The 15,669-nt window shown below is 40.8% G+C and overlaps 1 protein-coding gene across 6 annotated transcripts in view; it reads right to left on the bottom strand.

Annotated features, from left to right (window-relative positions):
* The window catches only part of ralgapa1 (Ral GTPase activating protein catalytic subunit alpha 1), a 79,969-nt gene that overhangs the window by 10,860 nt on the left and 53,440 nt on the right, over nucleotides 1-15,669 (bottom strand). For all 6 annotated transcript variants that reach the window (XM_024806275.2, XM_076877587.1, XM_012921326.4 and 3 more), the window contains one exon: nucleotides 15,082-15,209. In XM_024806275.2, the coding sequence (XP_024662043.2) occupies nucleotides 15,082-15,209 (128 nt within the window). The remainder of the gene's footprint in view (nucleotides 1-15,081; nucleotides 15,210-15,669) is intronic.

The raw sequence follows: 15,669 nt of genomic DNA, 5'->3' as shown, positions 1-15,669 counted from the left end.
TCGCCATCGAAGCAAACTTTAGCACTTTTCTTTACGTGACAACATTTAGAGCAAAATATTTATCTGTATGACTTCTTTAAGCCAAATTAAATACAGGTCCTGTGTGTCTCTTTCTGCTTCAGCTTTTACAAACATTTTTCTCTTATTTAATACTGAAAATTAAGTCTTAATAACAGAAACTGTGACTGAGATTTAACGATTTTAGGTTTTCTAGTTATTTATTTTCCCAAATTTTTAATCCTCCTCTGTGAAGCATTTCAGGAGGACGGTCTGCACAAAGCACAGTACTGAAATAAAGTTATTATTATTGGTATTAAAAAAAAAGAAAAAAAGTAGAAACCATTGAGAGGTCATAGAAAATAGAGTTGAAATGCGCTCGCACATCTCTGCCTCCATCCATCCCTCTGTCCCTCTATCCAAATGGCAGTTGCAACTATGAAATCTGCTGTAATTGAATTTCAGATGGCTCCTCTTATTAAGTCATTAGCAGAAAAATATCCCTCTTTCAGTGAGAGAAGGGGAAAGAAAGAGGGAAAATTATAAGGGGAGGAAGAGGGGAGGAAGGCTGGTGAGGGAGAAAAAGAAAGCATAGCAGAGAAAGGCAGACAGGAGAAACATGGAGGAGAGAGGGGGCGGATAAAGAGGCTCTTTTGTGTCGAGTCAGAAACTCATTTTCTTGTGCGTGGCTGAAAGGAGTGGAGAGAGTGAAGTGTTCGTGCTTTCCTCCTGCTCTTTCTCCCCCTCTTCTGTCGCTCTCTCTCTCCCCATTTCAGACCTTTTCTCTCCCGCAGCGCCGCTCATTGTGGCGGTGTTCGACTCCTGTGATCACTTGAGACGGAGGGAGGCTGGAGGAGGAGAGGAGGCGAGGGGAGGAGAGAGGGAGCTTGTTAGCGCATTAGGAGTTGGGCCCACTGCTGGGATGTGTGTGTATGGCAATGTTTGTATGTAGGGGGTGTGTGCTGTGAGACTATATATAAAGTCTGTAGAGGTAGAAATGTGACTGTATGGTGTCTACAGAGAGCATCAAAACCCGGTTGTCAATCAATAATGTAATTAATAATTATTAATGCCATTATTCTTACACAGCACGTCTTTTATTCTGTCTTCCTTCTCTCTCCCCAACTGGCCCCGCCCCTCCCTGAGCCTGGTTCTGTCGGAGGTTTCTTCCTGTTAAAAGGGAGTTTTTCCTTCCCACTGTTGCCAAAGTACTTGCTCATAGTGGCTCATATGATTGCTGGGTTTTTCTCTTTATGTAGGGTCTACCTTACAGTATAAAGCGCCTTGAGGTGACTGCTGTTGTGGCACTGTATGAATAAAATTGAAATGAATTATTTAGTATTGTTTAGTTTAGTGGTTCGATCCCTGGCCACTCGAGTCGCATGCCAAAGCATCCTTGGGAAAGAATGACTTTTAGATAAAGTGCTTTGAGTGTAGAGTAGAAAAGCACTGTACAGGAACCAGTCCATTTATCTTGTTTGTGCATTGAAAAAACATGAAATTTTTAACCCAAGACATGAATTTTACTACATGAGCTTTTTTCCTATAACGACCTTTTTTTAACATCATGTGAAATAAAGTTTTGTTCTAAAGGCATACTGGGCAAGAGGTAATTGAAAAAAGTAATAAAAAAGTGAAAAATATGTTTGTCGATATACAATGATGAGGCACAAGCTCAGAATAACAGAAGGACGAGCTGCGTGGATCGTCATGGATCCTCAGCCAGGTAGTCTTGCTAGATGTTAAGTGGCGCAAGTACACCCATGGAAATAAATGAACTGGTTCCTGTGTGAAGTTTGCATGTTCCCCCTGTGCTCATGTAGGCTTTGTCCGAGTAGTCTGGATTTACCCTGCAGTCCAAACACGTGCGTTAGGCTGATTAGCGGTTCCAAATATGAGTGATGTAACAAAAGGTTTCTGAACATTGTGTTAAAATACAAAAACATCACAAAGCGACCAAAAAAAGAGAAGCAAATAAACCACAAAGAGCCTGAAGAGAAGCGGAATAACCACACACACACAAAAAAAAAAAAAAAATTAAGATCCTTAAAAAGAAAAAAGAAAAAAAGGAAAAAAAAAAACAATTCTAAAATAATTTGTTTTGCTATGAATAAAATCTAAGGACTTTAACTTAGTCTTATTAAGATTTACCGTAAGATCGACAAATAAGCTGCAGCAACAAACGTGTTATTACATCCCTAAAGGACGTTATGCCATTGGTTCTCTTGTCAGCAGAAATGTGGCTTAACCCCACTTATTGAGCTGATATTGAGCTATATCTGCATCCACAGTAAGAAATGGGGGCCCTGCTGTGGCACACTTGGTTGAGCAGGTAACCCGTATGCCAAAAGATGCAGGGGCTTTGGGTGAACTCTGCTCTTTTCCAACTTCCCAGGCTAAGACTGGCACTGTTGTGTTTTCCAGCTACCTTTACTTTCTCACTAAAAAGAAGAAAGACCAACAAGCCTTTAAATACACTTTATGACCTCCCTGCCTTGCACTTTGCAACTGAGGATGGGAAAAAAATGCCTCCAATCAGTCTTATTGAATAAGATTAAAGAGGGGGAAAACATCTGAGCAATGTTGGTTTTAAAGTGTTAAAAGGAACAGGCAGTGTTTGCTGAAGGTCATCTCTTCCTGTAAATGAATAAAAATTGTTGTTTTAATAAGTAACAGAAATTAGAGTATTAAATCGACTAAAAATAAATTAAGAAAGAGCAGCACAGCCGGTGAAAAGCTAGAAACGTTCTTTAACCTTTTGATGCTGAATCTGAATAGCTAATTTCCTCTGGTCAGACAAGTGACTCTAATTTACACTCTAATTTAAAAAGGGTGAACATGAAGTACGGCTGCCCATCCTGTTTTTCCTGCTGTACTAACAACTTTTTATGATTTTCTATTTTGAGAAAATTGCATTAAAAAGCAGCACAACTTGTCCGTTTTCTTGTCTACGAGACACCTCTCATCAGAGGCGCGCACACACACACACACACACACACACACACACACACACACACACACACACACACACACACACACACACACACACACACACACACACACAGCTTATCTCACCCAGCATCTCCCAAACACACACACAACCCCCCCTATCTGTCCTCTGCACCCCGGGCATTGGAACAGACAACAGAGAGAAGGACATCAGAGGGATAATACAATTGGAAAAGCTTTACAGCGTGTAATGATAAACCTGTGCGTGTATGTGTGTGCGTCCACGCCCAAAGGAACAAGCTAATGGGTTTATATCTTTCTGTGATAGCAATGATATGGAGGGGCTTTGTGATTTCATTATGAGCGTGTGTGTGTGTCCACGTACGCCAAAGATGAAGACAGAGATAGGTTAGTCTAATGCACTACTTATTGCTCGACGTGCATGAAAAGACACACACACACACTCACATCAGACAATCGCATTTGCCCCTATTCATCTGCTCTTTAACCTGATGCAGAAACAGAGGCAGAGGAGAAAAAACAGACGTGATACATTAATTGGCCCCTTGTCACCCCACTATTTCACCCTTTGACTGAGACACACACACACACACACACCTCCCTGTCACCACAGGGGAGCCTTAAAGCTGCCAGTGCAATTACAAGCTTTATTTAACCAGCACAGAGACACTAAAGTTCACACAGGCACAGCATGGGTGCTGGTGATTGTCACCAAGGCCGTAATAATAATTCCCTTATTAAGGAGATACATCCGCTTCTTATCTGCAGGCGGTTACACAATAAACCCCCCCCCCCCTCCTCACACACATATATCTTTACAATCACCGATATGAATCCTCATAATATGGATATAAAAGCTGACAAAGAAAGTAATTCCTCACCTCCCGCATGCATCACACAGATGTTAAATTCAAAGTAAAGGACTAGTTTTTGTACATCTTTCTGCTTCTAGCGGCCGATATAATCTGTTCATAATAAGCCTTGAAAGGTGAAAAGTAAAAGCCTGGCACGTTATATATAAAACAGAATGAACATTTTAGCTGAAATGACAAAACACAGCTGACAGGAAGTGTCAAAAATAAAAACTGCAGATCCTTAAGTGGGCGCTTGAGGCCCACTACAAAAGCGAGTAAGTCCCCATAGGCTCCTCATTGTTTTTGTGTAACTTAACACTAATTAACAAGTATCTGTATCTGTGAAAGGAACCCGACTAGTCTATGCCTCGGTAAACAAACTTGCTAATATTCACGAAAAGGTATGACTTCACATTCTGGATGTGAAAAAACAAACAAAAAAAACTACATAGAAACAAAAACACATGTCATGAAAACTAACACAACAAATGCAAAAGAACAGCTCAACAGCTATGTCCATCTTTCATTTACAGTCTATGCAATAAGGGTGGATTGACTGCCAAATATTTGTCAACCAAAAGAATTACGCTATTTTGGACAAATAATAAAATGCTCCTGCTTATTAAATGTGAATATATGGAGCTTGTCCTTCATCTTATTTGAGGCTTTGGGTTACTGATTGGACAAAATGTGCAATGCCAGAGGTTGTTACTTCCTTAGAAACATAATATGATTAAATTCAAACCATTTTTAGATCATTTGAAATCTCAAAAGAAGATGCTTATGTTTCAGACTGATGTCTTTCTGCAATCAAGAATTAAAATGTCAAAAAAATCAACTTGACAGAACAAGGGGACTTAAAGTTACCAAATAATTTGAATAAAAAGTCTGAAAACTTTATTGGTAACACTTAAAACACCTGCTAGGATGTTGCAGGTGCCCTTGAGATACACAAATCCTGCCCCACTTAGCGCTTATTAGCTGGGTAAAAATATTTTTTTTCCTTCTAATCCAATTATCACCAGTAATTAATCTTTCGCCAACACCCCCGTCTGTGCTCACGAACACTTTTTTCTTTCTGCCTCTTTAAGGCTAAATTCAACACGCCTGTTAAAGCTGATGACACACAGTCTGCTGTTCTGCACTTTGTCTCGGTCATCCGTGAGGGAACCCACCCTGAATCTTAAACACCTTATCACATAAAGAAACTTACATTCACACACCCGGCCACAAAGCGCATTCACGCACTTACACACTCACATACACACAACTGCAGATTAGCTTGTTTACCAGTCAGAGGGGGGCCTGCTCCAGCAAGGTGTGATCAAGCCACTGATGGCTGCGGCTCATGTGTCTGCACAGCTCTCGGTGACAAGCATGTATGCTTGCACACAAACACAGACACTCGCCCGCTCAGTCAGTCACGACATGAATCATGAATGTTGGAAATTAGGCCCAAAAACCCATCACGAGGCAGGAGTAACATTAAAGTAATGCACATCAGCTTTGATAATTGACACCTATGTATTGACTGCTAGTCACGCTGCTCTGCGGAGAGTTTACTAAAGAGCTGAGAAGAAACATCGCTGCTTTGTGCTTGTGCAAAACGCTTCAGCTTACGAGCGCAAGAATACAAACTTGGACAGTCTTCATGATTCATGGTAATATTCAACTTGCTGCAGTAGCTGCAGTTTCTTAAAATGTTTAATGAGAACTGCAAGTTAATTACAAAAAAAAAGACTTGTACCCAGGTATTATTGTTTAATCACTACATTTAAAGAGTTCAATTATATTGTTCATGGGAAAGTAAAATGCACTCGAATATGGTGCTATGATTCTCTGATGTGCTGTTGTAGTGAATTTACCGTGTGGCCATTCACTACAGGATGGTTCAAGTGGACCGTGAAGGTCTGAAGGTCTACTAGAAGATGTGAATGACTACGGACAATCCCTACTGTGACCATCATCAAAATCTACACCGCGACAATGCTCGGATGACCTCAAGATGACCTCACAAGGAGCAGTACCCTCCATGGAGAAGAAGACTAGAGATGAAGAAGGTGCCTAAGAAGCACAGCAAGCTGCCTAAACCTGAGGCCTTAAAAACCGCCAAACACTCACAGCAGCTTAAAGAGGTATACTAGAAAGTTGGAAGGCAGGACAATAAACCAGCTGTACTCTACTAAGCCATCTATGGTGTACTCCCAGTAGCAGGGGAACACTATGAGAACAACCCCACCAAAGCTGGAGACAGAGCAATACTGGAATAGCATATAGGAGAAGGACGCAACCCATAACGGCAATGCTTAGTGGTTAGTGGATCTACAAGCAGACCACAGAAAGGAACTCAGCAGATACACAGGACGTTGTAGTTTTATGTGATCTGTCTTACTTACAACTGATTGTGAAATTTACTCCCTCCTAGAAATTCTACAAACTGACTTGTTGTAACACTGGCATCTTAATTCAGTACCACAAAATTCAGTGAGCTCTTTTAGAACAAATCATATCTCCACCAATGTTTGTAAAGGCAGCTTGCATTTTTAGGTTCTTAATTTCATGCACCTGTGGGACTGAAAAAAAAATCCAACTTCAAAGCATAAGCGGTTCATCCCAAAACAATTATTCATTTGGTGTAGCTTAAAGTGTGAGCAGCCTTAAAGGAGGAGGAACTAAAACAGCTCCTAATCAAGCAAACCTAGTTTAGTCAAGGTCTAGAATAGAAATATAAAATGTGTTGAAATATGCTCTTAAGTTTAAAGGCTTTACTGTAAATTTAAACGTCATCTAAATAAGTCAAATTTGCTAAAAGCCACCTAAACTTCTGATGTAAAGATCATTTTATCCCTCCACCCATAGGGAGAAATACCACATAGATTTCTGTATTTAGGAGTCTCTAAATGTTTTTTCTCTCATGCATAATATCATAGTCTATGAGGTACAACCAAAACCAGCAAAAGTATGTGCCTGAGATGCAAAAGATTTCTGGTTCGAGACTAGAAGGAAACACACATCCATCCTCAGGGGGCCAGAACAGCCCGAGTCCAGATAAACGGGAGGGTTGCATCAGGAAGGATGCAAAAAATCAAATATGTGTATCCATCCACAGTGGCGACCTCTTGGGAAATAAGGAAGCAGTCAAAAGTACAAAATTAAGCTTTCAAAATAATCAGTGAAATTCAACTGAAAAACACCTGGGAATAACTTCTCTTTAACTCAAACACGGCCACATGTTAACTGTAACATCTGTCCACTTTCAAGTGTTTGGAAATCATAGCGCTAATATGTGACTGTGAAGCAGGCAGTCATCCTAGAAGCAACACACACATACACACAGACTTCCCCAAGGAGATGGGAAAGAGATTAGCCGTGACCCCTCCTCCTCACCCCTTTTCATTTCCTCTAACTACCCGACGGGAAACAATTAACCACCATCACCTCCCCCTCTGCAAGCATACACACAGACTTATATTCATTTCCTTACCCCTAACCCGCACTAATACACAGACCCTTAGCCTAATCCTGATTGTGTATGTGCCACTCAATGTGTGGCACTGATTTCTGTCAATCTGCCAGCAGAAGCTCCTCATGCACCGCAGAGTTGTATGCTCATCTACATCCAGATTTTAAATCATGGAGCAGCTTTACTCATGGAAGACTTTTTCACCAAGTGTTTTAAATGTACGTTTGTGATAGATTTATCAGTGAGAGCATGACGCAGGCATTGGTGCAGCTTTCTTTTAGATCAAAAGAAATGCTTCTCCAGTGTCTGACGGGTGCAGCGGAGCCTGCGGGAGGTTAAGGATAACATGACCCCATTTCAGCATCAGCAATAAGAAAATGTCTTCAATTTGTAAGGCTCTGCCCTCACCTTTCTACCGTGGTGAGAAACACACACATCCTTGTCACACACAGCAGATTGTAGCCTTACTGGGACAATAGGCTCTATTGTGGGAGTTGGCAAAGAGAAGCCAGGCAGGCCGCTAGGCGTTTGGCTGCCCTTGGTGTGTGTGTGTCTGTGTGTGTGTGTGTGTGGATATGGGGGATAATAGCGCTACATGCCCAGAGCTGCCACCATTTCAGTGGGAACAGAGTGTGAAAGCGAGAGAAAGGCAATGACGCTCACACACACACACACACACACACACACACACACACACACACACACACACTAAAAACAGAGCATCGCTATCATACTGAGCCATATGCTGACCCCAGCCTCAGTGCAGCTATCTCTGCCAATCAACTACTAGAGGGGACGTCCCACACAACCAACACACACACACACACACACACACACACACACACACACACACACACACACCCTTTAATCCTGAAAGTAACGTTTATACACATGCACTTCATGTTTACATTTTGTGTAAGTGTAAATGGTTAGGTGATATATTTGAAAATTCATGCACACACAAACATTTGCTGGCAGCCTGTGTGTGTGTGTGTCCGTGTGTGTATAGCAGCTTAGTGTCTCTCCAACATTGTTCCCCAAAAACCACAATCACACAGGAGCAGATGGAGGATGGCCACAGCCTACTCTTACACACACACACACACACACACACACACACACACACACACACACACACACACACACACACACACACACACACACACACACACACACACACACACACACACACACACACACACACCGTTATCAGATGGTAGAGCAGCTGTAGTAGTTGCAGCTAGGTGACCAGTGGGCCAGCATGATGACTCTGCTTAGACGGACTCACGGTCACAAAACTCAACTTTAGCTTGGAAAACAGATTTTACTCAATAAGGTAAAGATTCAAGTCACCTCTTATAAAAAGCATCAGATTTAGAGATCAAGTTTCCACTTTCACACTCAGCTGATTTTGTGTTTGGTACAACAAACAAAATTTTACCTTCCTACTATGGTTTGTTTTGAAATTTTGTGCTTTTAAAAAATAATTCATGTCAGTTTTTAACATTTTGAGGACTCGTAACTATAAACACAGGAGACTGCTACATGAAAGCTTCAGGGCTGAAACACTTTTTAAGATCTTTTAATAATGAGAATCAAATGAATTTTACACCCACTCAAAGTGCCACGATCTAAAGGTTTACTTCAACTTTTTGTCATGAAATCAACATTACTTTAGTCAAGGACAAGCAGGCACATAAAAAAAGCAGGTTTTATGCTGCAGGCTGACATATGACTTTCCCACCTCTAATGGTGCATGCTTTCTTCATTCACAAGGGTAATATCAAAAGCAAAGCATTCTTGCAAACATGCACTGTAACCCATGTTTTCAAGTCTTAAAAGTAATGGTAAAAAACATTAAAGTTAATTACGAACAGCTTCGCAACTTTCCCCAGTAATAAATCCAAGGGAATTGTGATAGAGATGATCTACAGTAGGGCTACGCAAATCACATCTGGATCCCGACACGCTGGTGTCGCTTAAAGAGCGATGATACCCAGCAGTCTGCTCCACACTTTTATCTGGTCTAATCTATAAGTTCAGGAGGACTGACTCCAATCTGATGGGCTATTCTTTACGTGACTAAAGACTGGCTGCGTGTGTGCTAACACGAGTCATCAGCGGGAAGAGAAGGGAAGTTTCTAATACCAGCTTTGTGTTATTGTTCATCGTGACACGTGCGAGTGTAGTAAGGCCTATATGAAGAGTGTGTGCATGCATGTGTTGGGGAGTTTTGGACTGCTTCTGCTGCTGCAGTGAGCTGATATGTGAGATAGAGCTGTGCTTACACACAGCTGCCCCAGCAGCCTGGCACCCTGTGTGTGAGTGTGCTGTGTGGTTTTGGATGGCTCTGGTCACGGTGAATGAAAGATCAGAGAGAGAGAAAAGGCAGATGGACTGCCCTGAGGGCCAAGAGACAGAGAGAGGGGGAGAGAGGGAAGAAGGCAGACAGAGAGAGAGCGGGAGAGAGAGAGAACGGGAAAGAAAGACGAGAAAAATGCCAGTTAACACTGACATACTTTGTCTTGCCAACCTTCTCTCATTTTGCTTCTGTGTCAGCCCCTCAGCGAGGTCCTATCAGTCAATGTTACAATGCAGCACTCAGCTGAAGCTTTATGCAGAACTGAAGGAGATTCATACACAAGGACATCTAAGCCTCATGTATTCCGTGTTGCCGAATTCACAGGTATGTCAGGAAGATATGAATCATTCATCTCTCTTCAAATCTCAACTACTCTACAGTCAGAAAACCAGTGTACACATGCGAGCGTTGGCCCCAAGCTCACACCAATGGGAGGGTTGGGTTAGGAAGGTCTTCTGACGTAAAATCTTTGCTAAAACAAAAACATGCAGATCAAGAATGAGATTACCATACGATGACCGCTAGCAGTACTTACTAGTGCTAACTGACATTAGCCTTTCTGCTAAGCTGGACAAACTGTTTGATGCCCAACCACATTCAGTACAAAAGGTCAGAAAAGGGAAGCCAATGAAACTGGTCTTAAACCTTTAATAAACCTGTAATCCTTTCAACAGCCACCAGGGGGAGATACCTGTGGTTGCAAAGAAACTCCTGCTCCTGTAGAAGAATATGAGGACAAAAAGGCCTCGGGCCCTGATCTCTAAACACTTTCCTGATGAGTTTTTGAGCTCAGACACTCATTTCTGGTCATAATGACCAGAATATTAAGTCCATTTCATAGGTTCTGGTCCCTCATATATGGGGCAAAAATTTGCCAACAAATGCATAATCTTCGATGTAACATATCACAAGCATTTTAGTTTCTTTTAATTTTTTTGACATTAGGAGTCTCAAATGATTTCTATAACACTGAATGACAGGAATACAAAGCATGGGCTACTAATATTATTTTTTAAATGTAGTTCAAGTTGATCAGTGGTCATGAGAATTTGCATAATCATGATGAAGGAGTGGGCTGGTTTCAGTCATTAGGCAAATGTACTGTTTATAAGATTGGGGAAACCTGCAGTCAGCTGAGACTGTAGAAGTCACTTGGATGAGTGACGAAACATTTCTCCCACTGAAAACGCTACGTCCAGATGAACAGAATCAACGTTTGGAGATGTAGTTCAAGTTCCACAAACCACATGTTAGAATAAATGTTCCAAACAGTTTAATTCACTCTGAGCAGGAAGCCACTTGCAAATATTCAACAACAGCTGAAAATCAGGGGGGGAAAAGGAACCATGGTTGAAACACAGAAAAAGGCATGATCCGTATATTTGTGTGAAGCTTCCTTTTCTGTAATAGCTGAACAAAACAAAGCAATGAAACCAACCGCAGCTGGAAAAAGGTTTGATCACTGCAGCCGCCACAGAGAGATGAAGATGCTCATCGTAGCACAAGCTGTTGTGTCGTTTTAAACACAACTTATCACAAAGACCTGGGTCAGTGCAACAACAAAACAACTACTGCACCCATGAAAAAGTGTTTTGCTCTGATTTACATTTGATCTCAAGTGGCAAAATGTAACATTTAAATGTTTTAAGGTTAGAAATGTGCTGTATTACGCCCCTTTATAGAGGCTTTTTTTAAGACCCAAGATGTCGTTGCTTGGCCAGGTATGTTGTAATTGTTGTAAAGCCCCCCTTAAGAACAAATAAACAAGACATTAAACGGATGAATAACAGTAAAAATTAAAAATATGCATGAATTAATTTATAACATAAATTATATATTCATACTTTTTAAAAATGCACTGCATTTATTTACCTTTGTATTAATTTACCTATATATATATATATATATATATATATATATATATATATATATATATATATATATATATATATATACATACATACACACACACATATATATATATACACATATATATATCTCTCGAGACTCCTGCTTTATTTAAGAAATTATTATTATTTTTAAGTCTATGCCCTTATTTCTGCATTAGCTTCTGAACATAATGCATTCTTTTCTATATCTATCACTGCATTTCATAACGACAGGGCCTTCAATTGCCCTAATGATGAGAACTGAGGCACGTAGTAATTAAGCTAAGTAACAATTTATTTACACATTTTTTACTTTATTTATTTTTTATTATTGCAGTCCTTCATACTTGAGGGGACCTAGCTGGAAGAAAAATGCCAACAGGGAAATATTATTGAGAAAAGTTTGTCTTAAAGGGTTGCTATTACATCATGAAGCGACTTTCCTTCACTTTAGGACAATGAGAATGAACAGACAAGAAAAAGATCTGGGGGAGAAAAACTGAATGAAGAACGAAAAGTAATAAATGTGAAAAAGATGAAAAACAGACAGTACGACAGAGATAGAAAAAAAGGATTTGCGAAGATAAAGGAATTAGAGTGACAAGAGAGACAATGCAGGGACAGAATTAGGGAGGAAGATAGAGGAAAAGATGATGAGGGCCACAGATACGAGATAGAAGCAGGAGGAGGTGGAAAAGGCCACAAGAAGACGTACAGGGATGTGAGTGTAAAGATAGATGGTCCCAGAGTTTGAGGGAGGGAGGGAGGGAGGAAAGGAGTGACAGAAGTGGGGGACACAAAGGGAGGGAGAGGTGGAGAGACAGATAAGAGGAGCAGAGTGGTGTGTGTAGCACAGAGATGGGGAGTCAATAATGACTGATTACTGTAATTCAGGCTGTCAGAGACATCGGCCTGCTGCTACCACCAATCGATACGCGCCAGGACACTTTCAGACACACACAAACACCCCAAAACAAGCATGCGTGACACAAGTGTGTCACCAAGTGCACATGCTCACAAACAAACGTGCGCAGTGGATAAACGGACGTGCACACACAGTCTCGCACGGAAACGCAGGACATGTGGACGCTAGCAGAGGTGTCTACATGTCTGCACACTCGCTCAAGATTGCTGGAGTAACACAAAAAACACAAACAGACATGAAGGTGGGGAAGAAGCAGTGGGCGCACAAAAACGCACATACACCTACACAAAGCTGTCGGGAGGGGGGGTGTTTGCTCACGAGCTACAGCCCCACACTGAGCCTAACAGCCTGTGTATCACTAGCAGAGCGAAATGGCTTCCTCGCCCTGTCCTTTCCCTCGTCTATCCACATGGTCCACCATCTTTCATCACCTGCACTATGTACAGGGCAGGTGACAAAGTAAAGGTGGGGGGGAAGTGATGCCACATGCCACCAGAACAGCTCCAAGCAGTTTTGACCCTGAATCACAGAGGCTCTGGAACTCTACTGCATGGATGAACACCAATCTTTCAAAGGATTTTCTCCCTCAGAATAATGTCTAACACCTCAGTGCCAAATCCCCCACATGTGTGCACCTTCCAGGTGAACTGGATGACTTGGACAAAGTCTGATAACTGAAGCTGCCTGATACCAAAAGGCTCTACTCTTGGGAAACATAGGAAACACAAGTTAGGCTGCAGTCTGAGAGCAAAGTGGCTCTACACCGATACTAAGGTATCTTTGGGGTCTTTGAGATATAATGGGGACATTCGGGCTTTGCATGTGAAGAGAAGGATTTCAAATTTAATACTGAATTAAACACTTCATGTTAGTCATCTCACTGCAGCATTCTGGTAGAAATAAAAAAATAATAATAATAATAAGGAATTACAATCGTTCAGCCTAGAAGTTAAAAGCACCTGTTTTTCAGCATGAAGGTGATCACTCAGAAAAACTTTGTATTGACGATTCTCTTTCAAAGGGACAAGTGGAACCAAAGCATGTCTGCACAAAGTCCCTCACGACAAAACGGAGCCACCGGATCCTCTCACTGTAGGGAATAGATAAGATAAGATAAGATAAGATAACCTTTATTAGTCCCACACGTGGGAAATTTGTTTTGTCACAGCAGGAAGTGATTATGTTTTTCCTTTAATTGGTCATCAGGCAGTTTTGAACACAAAGAAAAGAGAGAACACAAAGATATGCACACAGACATGGGGGACAATTACTGTTTTGGTTTTTGTGTTTGTTTGTTTTTTAGTTTCACAGTCTTTCTTTAAAAAAATATTGGTTGAAAAATGTTAATTAATCTGCATGTTTTTATATTGATTCACTTGGATTTCTGTACCTCTTGTGTCCATGTAAGTGTAATCAAGAGTGTGTATGAATGTGGATACTTATCTGGCTGTGTGTCTCTGAGACCAGAGAGCAAAGCCTCTCATTTAGGAACAGCATTAGAGAGGAGAGTCATCGATAATTATCGACCACGGCTTCTTCCAAACCATCGCTTCGGATCAGGCAGACAGACTGCATGCACACCTGTCTGTCTGCCTTTCTCTCCTTGCACACACGGATTCACAGACACACACATATACACACCCTCCGAATGTGCATCCCAATCTTCTCTGCCTGGCCACGCACGGGTAAACACGCACACTTGATATATAGCACTTCAGAGGCAACTAAATGCAGCTCTATCAAACGAGCTCTCATATTCTGAAAGCTGCACAGCACTGGACATTGATCTGCTATTCTTAATCCTCCAACCCAACATTCTCTCTCACACTCACACGTGCAACGATTTCAAAAGCTCACACAGCAAAACGACATTCTCACAACTTCAATGTAAGTTTTTAAAACATCTCATCATTTGAGAGCATGTGGAATTGTGGATGACAGGGCAAGTCATAAAAAATTAAATAAATAAATAAATAAATAAATATCAAGGTGATGCAAAACTGCTAAAAATAGTTTTAGACTGCATTTAGTGGACTTAAGAGTTTAATGTAACACTAAAAAAGCTACAACCACAGTACAAAAGAAAAAGAGATTGAAGGCCTTTTCTGCACGAGGCTGCAAAGGACGATATGCTGTCAGCTGTCAGCAAGCCTACCTGTTTCAGTGAAGGTTAGACACAGTGATATTTAAAGTGTTTTGCAAACTCTTTCAGGCCAATAATAATAAAATACTCCCCTGAATTCTTCTGAGCAATCATTTGGAAAAAAAGAAAGAAAGAAATTAGATATGTATTTGGTGTGACTCTCGTTCACCTTGATACTTAAAACTTTGCAAAGTGCAGGAATAGCTGAAGTCTTCAGACCTAAACAGAGAGCTGGTAATAGCATAAATCCACGTGCTGCAGACCTTTGAGTTTTGAATGAAGTTTTTTTTCCTGAAGTTTGTGGCAAAAGAGTCTTGTGAGGTTAAATATCTCTTAAAACGCAAACATAATACATAACAATATAAATAATATGCTAATATAACACAAGAAAAGAGAAAAACCAGAGCGAAAACTCATTTTCAGCATCCTACCTTTGCCTTTTTATCCTAAATTTTCATATGAGGGTTTTAAAGGATACAAGTTCTGGTAGAGAGGGATGAGGGATTTAAGGGCCCGGCTCGCGTTGATAGCTGTCGCTCTCACCATGGTGGGCAAAATCTTCATGTCCACAATGGCTCCATCAAACAGCGGACCAAAGAAAGGAACCTACAGAGAACAAAACTGGCATTAAATCCACGTTTATTCCTTTATATAGTTCAAATTAGATTTTTTTTTTAAAGAAAACCCTGAAAAGTCTAGATTTTTATGAAACAGTGGGAGTTACTCAGTTCTACTGAACCGACCCTGACAAGTAATGATTGACGCCACAGATTTTTGTAATGATACAATATTTGATTCAGGCTTTGACTTTCCCATATAATTCAATGCTTTGCTTGTGGAATCCACCAAAGAAACTAATGCCGGACTTTTATTGAGTTTATTTGTGGACCAGGTCTCCAAGCCATGTGCTCTGTGGCCGAATACATGTGCTTTCAGGACAACAACAAAGGGAATATCTTATCTAACTTGTTTTTGGATTCATGATAATTCAATATTTTTCCCTGCAGAATGAATGAAAGAGAATACGATTATGTTATTAGTGCTGTGGTATCTATGTCACAGAGAA

Source organism: Maylandia zebra, linkage group LG19, assembly GCF_041146795.1.
Source record: "Maylandia zebra isolate NMK-2024a linkage group LG19, Mzebra_GT3a, whole genome shotgun sequence".
NCBI lineage: Eukaryota > Metazoa > Chordata > Actinopteri > Cichliformes > Cichlidae > Maylandia > Maylandia zebra.
Note: the sequence above shows the minus strand (reverse complement) of the source record. Positions and strands in the feature narration are given on the sequence as shown.